We start from the raw sequence: 10,446 nt of genomic DNA on the forward strand, positions 1-10,446 counted from the left end.
CAAACCTTTCCTCCTCTACTGTATTCCTAAATACTCTTATTGCTACTGTAAAACACATTTTGTATCTGTACTTAAAACAGAGCTTCAAAGCACGTGCAGTATTTCTCTGTCCATACGCTCAGCTGTTTCAGCTTGGTCTGCACAGCTTATTCTCCATTCATCTAGCTCACAGCAGAGCAAGGTGCAAGGAGAATTTTAACTGTCTCAAGATTGGTCCATGCTTCAATGAGTGCAGCATCCCGATTCCTGCATACTGCCAGCAGCTGAGAGAAGGGGGATACAGAGGCATAACACAATGAGACAAATGCAATCAGCCTTAAGGGGATGGCAGAGAATCCCAGAGTTTAGCACAGTGTATCTGGAACAATCTTGCCCAGTAAGCCCAAACTGACAGCATTTTGCTACAAGGGAAGACTCCGACAGCCAAGAAGTACATCAAGCCGGGGCAGCCAGGGCAGGGGCAGTCTGGAGCCACTGCAAGTGCCGGGCAGCAGGAGAAGGCAGCAAGGCAGCCGAAGGGGCATGGGGTGCTGGTGCCAGTGTGATGCGGGGTGCAGGACACAGATGTGCCAGTGGGATGTGGGATGCAGGATGCCGGCAGGATGTGAGATATGGGATGTGGGGTGTCGGTGGGATGTGGGATGTGGGGTGTTGGTGGGACGTGGGATGCTGGCGGGATGCAGCACGCAAGGTGCCGGCGGGATGCGGGGTGCAGAACGCCGGCAGGATGCGAGGTACGGGGTGCCGGTGGGAAGCGGCACAAGGGATGCCGGCAGGAGACAGGGTGCAGAATACCGGCCGGATGCGGGTCGCCGGCGGGATGCATGGGGCGGGGCGCAGCGTCCCGGCGCCGGCGGGACGCGGGTACTCACCGGCCGTCGCCGTAGCCGCCCTCGGCCCAGGGCTCCAGCTCACTCTTGATGCAGGCGGCGGGGGTGGCGAGGGGCGGCCGGCCCGCCGGGTACCAGGCGTCGGCGGGGAGCTCGGCGGGCTCGGCGGGCGGCCCGCGCCTGCAACCGAAGGGCCCGGCGGGCGGCTCGGCGCAGGGCCCGTACGGCAGCTCCTCCTCGGCGAAGAAGGCGGCCCAGGGGGGCGCGGGGCCCGGCGGGGCCAGCTCGGTGCCGTAGCAGAACGGGGCGCCCCAGCCGCCGCCCGCCGCCGGCCCGGGCGGCCCCTCCAGCTTGACACGGGTGGGCGGCGGCGCCAGGCTGAAGGCGGCGGGCGGGCGCGCCGCGGCGCCCGGCGAGCCCCGGTAGAGCCCCGGCGCGGCGGCAGCCAGGGCGGCCTCGGCGCCCGCGAAGGCGGCCGGGGCGGGCGGCGGCTCCGGCGGGTCCCCGGCGGGCGGGCGTGCGCGGGGCGCGGCGGGCAGCGCGAACATGCAGTCCTCGCGGTGCAGCGGCTCCAGCGCCTCCGGCGCCTCCAGCGCCAGCCCCATGGAGGCGGACACGGCCCGGCAGAGCTGCTTGGCGCTGTCGCCCAGCGGGTCCTCCCGGGGCGCCGGCTCGGCCTCGGGCGGCGGCGGCAGGGCGCCCGCCTCGCACAGCAGCTCCCGCAGCTCGCCGGCGCAGGGGAAGGGCGAGCCCATGGCGGGGCCGGCGCCGCCGCGGGGCTCCCGGGGCGGCTGGGCGGCGGGCGAGCCCGGCGCTGCCCCGGGCGGGCTCGGCGGCGGCTGCAGGCTGCCGCCCGGCTCCTCCCGCGGCGCCTGGAAAGCCTCGCAGACGCTCTGGAAGAAGCTCTGGAAAGCGCCGCGGAAGGTCCTGCCTCCCGCCCGCGGATAAACGCGGCCGACCCCCAGCTGCACCTCCATGCCCGCCGAGCGCCCGGCGGCGAAAGCGGCGAGGGGAGGCAAGGCAGGGGTAGAGAGCCGGGCGGAGAGCCCCGCGGGCACCCCCCCGGCCGCCCCCCGCCCCCCGGCTAGCGGCGGCGCTGCCCCATCCCCGCCGCGGGGACGCGCGGGGCGCGCAACAGGCGGAGAAGTTGGTGCGGGGCGGGCGCGCAGGTGCGGCGGCTCCGCCGGGGTGGGCGGCGGGGAGACCGCCCCGCTCCGGGACCTGCGGCGGGGCCGGGGGCCCTGCGCCCGCCTTCCCCCGGCCCGGCTCCCCCTCCCAGCCCCGCGGGGCGGCCCCGGGACAGTGGGCCCGTAGCGCCGCCGCCTTTCGCCGCGGTTCCTGGGCCCGGCAGCTCACGGCGGGCGGAGCGGGACGGGACGAGACGAGACGAGGCACAGCGCCCCGCACCGCGGTCTCTGAGCGAGCGCCCGGCCGGGCGGAGCGGGAGCGCGGCTGCGGCTGCCCCCCTTCCCCGAGAGGCCGGGGCCGGGGCCAGGGGAGCGGGGCCGTGCAGCCCCGCCGCGCTCCCCGCGGCCCTGCCGGGATTCAGCACTGCTGGCCACTGTGCCCCGGCCGGCTCGGTGCGCAGCAGCCCGCGCGCCCCTGCCCGGCCGTAGCCCCCCCCGCCCCCGCCGGGCCAGGCGCCCGCTGCCTTCCCCGTGGGAGACTTGGTCCCCGCGCCCGCAGCAGCCCCCGCTCGCCCCAGCGAGAAACCGGCAGCTCAGCGCATCTTGTGTGCAGCGCGGCGCCGGTCCGCCGCGGCTGCAGGAGCCCTGCCTGGCAGGCAGTGTAGGACCGATCACAAACAAGGCTTGAGCTCCCCTTACTGGTCCTGTAACAGTCCTAAAGCAACTTCTGGTAGGCGCCGTCCCCAGGCAAGCTGCTCAGGGAATCGCACTCGTTGGAGGGGGGTTAAAACAAGCCCATTAATTTCAGCCCCTGTGGAGACAAAGGGAAAAATGTAATCATTTGTTTGCCGATGGAGAAGTGGAGCCAGTCGGGAAGACTCATATCCAGTCTTTTAAAAGCATTTTTACAAGCCATAGAAGATAAATAAACTAAGTACAGCCAAGGGAAATTTGGCAGCATCCTCCATACTGCCTGTACAGCCAGAGGACCCTCCGTCCCCTCAGCAAAGTGGCAGCCGAAGGCAGAGGTCTGGTGCGCAAGGCAAGGGTGGCATAGCTGGCATCGCTGCCCGTTAGCGGGCAGCGGTGGGGCCAGGACTGTGCCCAGCTCCTCTGGGCCGTTGGTGAGAAAGGCTCCGGAGGAACCTTGCAGGCTTTCAGTATGAATGAAACACCAAGCTGGTTTCTAAGGACAAGTAACAGCCCCTTAAATAATAAAGGTGAAAATGAAGGGTGATACTGTAGAATATGTGCAGAGTGCCTATTCAAACGCTGGTGGGTCACATCAATCCCATCTGCAGCTCCAGAGACAGGCCCGGCTCCGTGCGGGGTCCCTCTGCTTGTGCCCCTGAAGCCCCCAGCCCAGTGACTTGGGCACAGCCCAGCCTACGCTGGCAGGGAGCTGCGGCTCCAGGTATGAGGGGAGGGAACATGTTGGGAGGATCAGAGATGTGTTTCGGAGAGATGGAAAGAAACCTGTAGAGACAAGGAGGACATTTGTGTGGCCAAGCATGAACCACATTACAAATTGTTCTTCACCTACCCATGTGAGGGCAAGCAAGCCTGGAGGGTGCCTCTCTTGTGAGGGAAGTGTCTCCTGCAGAAGGGAGGCAGCAATGCTTTTCAAAAAGCTGGTATAAAGCCTTGACTGGATTTTCTGAAAGATTAGTACCACTAGTTCAAAGAATTATTTTTTTTTTCCTTGGACACAGATGAGTGCACGAACTCATCCTTGCTGTAACACTGATGGCCTAGCTTTACTGCAAAGCTGCTCCACACTTCAAAAACGATGGCAAAAACCTGGAGGCCCAAACCCAGGATCCACAATTGAATCTTATTATGGCATTCCCTGTAAATGTTGCAAAACCCCCCCCCCCCGTTCCAGAAAATTATCTGTTGCAACAAATCCGTGCAGATGCCTGCCAAGTGGATGCAGATTCCAGCGTCTTTGCTCTTTCAGCCTGCAATAGTTGTCAAGTCTCTGGAGTAAAATGTACGCAGTAAAACATCAAGGGGATGATACTCATGATTAGCATCAAGAAAGATATTGAAAAAAGCTGAGGACCAGAGATTAGCATAGTATCACTTGAGCAACAGATGGCTTTGTGCTTTAAAGAAAAAGCGGGTTATTTGCGCATGCAATTCTGCCAAGCTGCGTAATAGCTTTCTTTGACACCACCGTTCCCACCGAGGAAGAAACATCCTTGGTTTGTACGCACTGACAACACCATGAGCAGCAAAGACCTCAGTACGAATTAGACTTTTTATGTTCAAATAGACCTTTCTGTCTGGGATCGGATGTATTTGGGGCTTTGCATATGTCTCCTGGCTCTCTGTCTCTCGGGCTGGTGCTTATCCTGCTGTTCCTGGCATTCTCCTGGCCTCTCCTATCTTTGCAACATCTGCAGGTGCATGGATTTTCCCACAATCTGACGTTTGCTGCCGGGGTTTGTGAGATGCTAATCGCAACAGGCGCACATAAAGGAAGACAGCAAAATGGTTTATGTTCTTCTCAGTTTGCAGAGCCAACACTTTAGTTTTGACTTACTGTCTATGTGGTTAAGATGCATTGTTTTAGAAGCAATTCTGTGATTAGATCTCCACATAAATTTGAAGAAGCTAATAATTTATATATATATATATTTAATTCTATTTCTTTCCTGAAAAGGCATCTTGCAAGCGTTTTGAAGCGTTTTGTTTTCCTGGTATTTGCCTGTTTCTTTTAAAAATTATTTTAAAATAGATTTTCTGGGTGCGTATGTGTATGTCTGTGCATGCATTTTTTTAAAGGCTTCATGTATTTTACTATTTATACCTGCTTGACAAAGAAAAATCTGTACCACTAATGCACAGAGAGTGTTTCACTTGCATTTGTTATCTTACAAATATTTAAATGTAACCTTCTTTAGGTTTCAAAGTTCTTTTCCTTGTTTTGTTAAAGCTGACTTAAATATTTTCCATAAAATCACTTTCTACAGTTCAGAAGGCAGCCACAACCTCAGCTCACATCTTACATTCTCAGCTGTAATTTAATGCAGTAAAATAGGCATAGTCTATGGAAAGACCAGGCAAAACTTACACAAGTCTTTTTTCTGTATGCACGCTAAGCTGTAGTTTTGATTATCAAATTAGTGAAAAATGAGCAGCAGCATGAGCCTGGGCATTTCAGAAAAGTGGGAGCCTATGCTTCTCTTTAGAATAAAGTTGAAGAGTGTGTTACAGACAATGCTTGAACCTTATGTGCAGCTGTCAGTGGCTGTGGCTAAGGTATTCATGCATTTGATTTTTTTTTATTGTAAAACACTAAGGCGGGCTGAAAGTATTTTGTTTCGCTTTACTTCCTCATAAATACCGAAGTGTTCTTTTCTATGATCCAGTCGTATTTGATTTTATTCATTAAATTGGAGTGTAAGGGTTATAATAAGTTGTTTTCTGTTAAGTAAAATAGCATTAAAATCAGTAACTGGGGTGAACATCCAATCTGAAGGTGCTGCAGTTTAAAACAGATCAACATGTTTGGAGAGGCGTGCAGGGGTACGGAGTGTTTTGCTGGAGCAAAGGTGAGTGGCACCCGGCCAGTGGCACCAGCCCCATGCAGAGCTGAGCTCTGCCCATGGCTCCTGGGGGCCACCGGCACCTGGCCCCTCTCTGCCATCTCCCCACAGCCGCTTGTTTTCCTAACTGGGTAACGCGTCATGTAGGTGGAAAATAAGCCCTGAGTGAAAACAGGTCTGTGAAGGTGTGCTGCCTCCGTCCTCTGTCTGGTCAGAAGGGGCTCAGCTGTCAGCCAGGTTTGCTATCCAACATACAGCAGCGAATCCACCTGGCAACACCTGGCATTCGGAGAGGTGGCAATTTGTATCATGGGGCAGAGGAGTGAAAAGAGACAAATAAAGCAGATATTTTGAAAATAAAATACGTCAAGTGTGTAAAATGATTTTAAGAGAAGCGTCACCTTCTCCTTTATGAGTGGTTTACTGATGTAAACTAATGCATATTGATTATTTTTTTAAAAAAAATGAGACCCTAGATTCATGTCTAAACTTAATATAGTTGATAAAAATAAGTTAAACATGAAAACATCACGTCATTCTCTGTATGTGCTCCCAGGATCATAAAGAAATTTTGGTCATTTGCCTGGTGGAAGTCGCTACTTGAGCACCTAAAATTAAAGTTTATTGAGAAGTTAAACCATTGTTTCCAAGTGTCTTGTTACGGGTCAGAGGGAGTTTTTCACTTTAGTTCACTCAACTAGTCCAGCTCAGTAGCCCATGTGCTCAAAGCCAGGAAAGGCAGGAAAACCCTTCTGTTGGTGTCCTCTACTCAAAGTGGGATGTGAACGGAGGAGATATACAACTTCTCAAACCAGGAAGGAAACAGGGACCATGTGCAGTCGATGCAATGCATTATGTGTGGATAGCGCTTTATTTATCTAACAAAATGGTTTTTTACATTGAAATAATAAAGTCTTTGCATATTTAGAATTTAATAGCATTTTCTTTAACTGTAAAAAAAAAATCTTAAAATTCCACGTGTATATTTTACCTGATTTTAAATGCAGCTTGATACAGCACACAAATAAAAGCAATAATCACAATATAATTAAGAAATATTTCATTCACTGTTCTTCAGTGTAACAAATGCTAAGAAAAATCTGAAAACAGTAGTGCTGAACAAGATACAGATCAATGTTTGCAGTTTGTTTCTCTTATCTAAATAGAGAATTAAAACTCTTGATATTGATTAACCTTCTACTAGCCTGACCCGTACAGCAGAATACATGTTATTTGGATAACCAGCAAGTCATATGTGTATCAAATAGAAATAAAAAGCAATCGACAGGGTTACCTGTGCTTAGCTGTAAAACAAGATGTAGATTTATGTGTTTGGGTGTTTGGGGTGGGAAAAGCATTAGTGCAGTGCACTGTGTACACCTGCATGACATGAAATGCAACACAAAACAGACATTTCAGAAAGGAACCCATTTATAGAACCTTAAAGATATTTTTCTCTATTCTCTTAATTTAAAAAAAATTCTGCATGTATTTTGTTATTTCAGCTATATGTAGCTTACAAGCAGTTTCTCCATTTAAAATATTTAAAAAAGAACATGTGCTTCTTGAAGTTAGGCACATCTTAAAGATATCCAAGAAAATGGGAGCAAACTATTACTTCCGTTACTTCATGTTAAAAACCTTCATGGTTCCCATACAGCTGGATTTATTAAACTTGCTCCATAGAGACCAAGCATATAATTAGAATCTCTTTGGCTACAAGGAATCATATCCCTTACAGTGCTAAAATTAAAAAGGATTTCACATAACCAGTCACTAATTACTGATGTCAGATTAACAGAAGGTTTGCCCTAAGAGAATACATGAGAATTTGACATAAAAACCTTTGGGACTTTAAAACCCGCTCTGTGTTAACTATATTGTATTCCTATAGCTTCTGGTTTGGTACTTACACAAGCTTGTTTACTGATAAAACTGCCTAATATTTGCTTTCTAATGACCCTCATATCAAACCAAATAATTTCTGTTATAGTTTATCATTAGCTTTGTTTATTATTATAATAATATATATCATTATGTAGCTTTTATATTTATCACCCAGATACAGCAAAAAGCAATACGAGGGATTTTAGTTAACATCTGACCAAATAAGCTTCCCTTTTTCCTTCCCAAGCCTCTCTGGTTTTTGGGAGATTTTTTTAGCTCACCGTTTTATCTTTCCTGAGGACGCTGCAACCTCTTGTCAGCCATCAGCTTGCTCCTTCTGCCCAAACACTGGTACCTCTGGCTTCCAGCTGCAGGTGCCTCGTCTGCGTAGGAATCACTTGGTGAAAGGACCGGGAGCAGATCCTGGAAGAACAACATGTAAATCTATGAAATATAATTTTTTTGTGTACCTTCGCTTCCCGACTGGTCCTTCCCCATCAGAGGGGGAGGGCAGCGCCTCTGCTTCGGCGCTGCCAGAGGGACAGGCAGGGCATCCCGTGACACGGTGTCCCTTTGGTTTGCCAAGGACGGGCAGCGTTTCCTCCAGTGCTGTGGAGGGAAACCCACCTGCAGCTTCCTTCACTGCGGTGCTGCTTGTGCGCAAAAACAAGATGGAAGGAATTAAATATCTATTTTAATTCTGAGCATTTAAAGCATGCTTTATCCAAACCCCCCCCGTGACTCATAGCACTATGTACAGTATGGGGTTGGCCTCCAGCACTACAGAGCCCTGAGCAGAGTCAGGAGAGCAGGTGGAATTATTGTGAAACTCAGGTTTGCTGGTCTCTCCCCTTGCGCAGAGAAGCCACCCAAGCACTCCCCGTGTCCTCCACCTCCTGCCACATCACACCCTCTCCAAGCAAGGGCGTCCTTCCCTCCTCCTCCTCCCAGCACTCTGCCTCCATGAAAAAGAAGTGAGCAAACAACTTTTCTCTCTCTGTTTTCATGTTTTTATTTAGTGCTACCAGTCTTAAAAAGACACCTAAAATTGAGAAGAATTATGTAAGTCCAAAAACATGACAATATTTATACTAATACTGTGTGTCACTGTCCTTTAGAACCCCGGTCATACTCACATCTTAATGACTGGCCTCACTTGCCCATGAAAGGTGCTTTAAAAAGAAAATGTAGGATATTTAGCCAGGAAAACGTGTTACTGAGTCAGTAAGACAAAGCCATCATGGTGTTGGTAACACCACACTGGCCGTTACATAAATGTTTCCTACATTCTTTCTGTAGCTTGTTTCTGCGTTACTGATATTGGGGGGTGGGGTGGGTGCACACACTTTTGGCACTGCCTTCAGCAACACCTGCACAACTTAACACAGAGTTAAAAGCTTGACTCTTCCAGCCCTTATTAGCATTTACCATTTTGAATCCTTTAAAAAAAACAACAAACAGTTGCTGAAACGCTGCTTTTCATTACACTGCCTAAAATGCCTTGGTTGCTCCCTCACCCACAGCATCCCTCAGAAGAAGCCTTGGCAGGACCACGCAGTCACCATCTGGAGGAGTGGGCAAGGGGGAGGTGAGGGAAAATTGCCAGTAGTGAGGTGGCCAGACCACCAGATTCTTACCCCATGGAAAGAAACACCAGGCAGACACAATTACCCGCTACTTCTGTGTGATGTGACTGCAAAAATGTCTCTGCAGAGACTTAATTTTATTCAGCTGGAATGTACACCTTCTCTAGAGAGTCAGAGGAGGTAATTCAAGGAGGCTTTCCCTGGCAAGCAGCTGAACTAGATCAGGAGTTTTATAACAGGTGAAAATGCTCTCTGGAGACATTATACAATTGCTCATCGTTAGAAAGACCAAAGAAGCACTGACTTTTCAGAATGGGAGGAAGAAAACAGCACAGGGGTTCCTTGTGGTAGCTAGATACGTGCTTGCCGGGGGTGCTAGTGGAAATGATTGTGCCAGAAGATTACAGATATGTGGGTAAGGAGCAGTTTGCAATTGATGTGCAAGCTTTGCAAATTTAAAATAAATTCTCATCCTTGTGTGGTATTTTAGCTGGCTGAGGCAACTGCCTTGAAGTTAAAATTAAACAGTGTGATAAGAAAATGCCAGTAACACTAGCCTATGAAAGTCTGGCATGCACCGAGAGCTGGGGCTGGCCTTCACTGACTGCAGGGGGGGTCCCTGTATTTATAATATGTATTTGTATACAGAGCTAACTATACACTGCAATTGCTGTAGTAATAAAATCCTTTGGGATGCCTTTTCTAATTGTATTAGCTAGGAATCTTTATCTTACTAGCCTTTCCTTTTTGTGTGATGCAAACCTGTTAGAGTATGATTTAGCAGCAGAGTCTTAGTACCCAGGTAGGTGAGAGTTAAGAGTCTGAGTATCTTACACTGTAGGAACTTATTCCAAGGAGATGATTGCAGGGCTATTCAGTGCAACCCTGTGTATAAGAATCTGGCTCAAAATGTTCCACGCTCTGTAGATACAATAGGGTGACAGCTATAAATACTCTTCAGGCTGTGCTAAAGGACAGCAAACAGTAAATGGAGGATAGTTATTCTTCGATGCAACTGTCATAGGAAATTAGACAGTTTCATCTGCCAGTCTGGCCATAGACAGAAAATTCTATTGTATGCAACATTTGGTTTCTTTCTACTATGAAGTCACACAACTTCAGCGAGCTGATTGTGCCTCGCACAAAAATACTTTTAAAACTTCTGCTTTTAAACTAACTGCAAGAAATTTGTTCAGCCTTGTCTGTAAAATTTCTACTTCAGCTTAAGCACTGTAATCATCATTCTTTGAATGTTTTAGATTTTCTTATCAAGATTTCAGGAACCAAAAATTGCAGTAGTCATCTCATTTCAAATCATTTAGGCCCTGGTACAGCAAGTAGTACTCCTATGGTGTTAGATTTAGGCAAAAGAGTTGTTATGCTCAAGTCTATGAGGCCTCTATGCTTAATATTCAGCATGTGTCCACTGTGCATTATTGGATAAGGGCCTTGCACAACAAGG

General features: G+C 50.0%; 1 protein-coding gene across 1 annotated transcript in view; it reads right to left on the bottom strand.

Annotated features, from left to right (window-relative positions):
- Positions 1 to 1,807, bottom strand: part of AR (androgen receptor) — a 59,948-nt gene extending 58,141 nt beyond the window's left edge. The window contains exon 1 of the mRNA XM_037408521.1: positions 873 to 1,807. Coding sequence (XP_037264418.1) covers positions 873 to 1,807 — 935 coding nt within the window. The remainder of the gene's footprint in view (positions 1 to 872) is intronic.
- Between the last annotated feature and the right edge of the window lie 8,639 nt (positions 1,808 to 10,446).

Source organism: Falco rusticolus, chromosome 14 (genome assembly GCF_015220075.1).
Source record: "Falco rusticolus isolate bFalRus1 chromosome 14, bFalRus1.pri, whole genome shotgun sequence".
Taxonomy (NCBI): domain Eukaryota; kingdom Metazoa; phylum Chordata; class Aves; order Falconiformes; family Falconidae; genus Falco; species Falco rusticolus.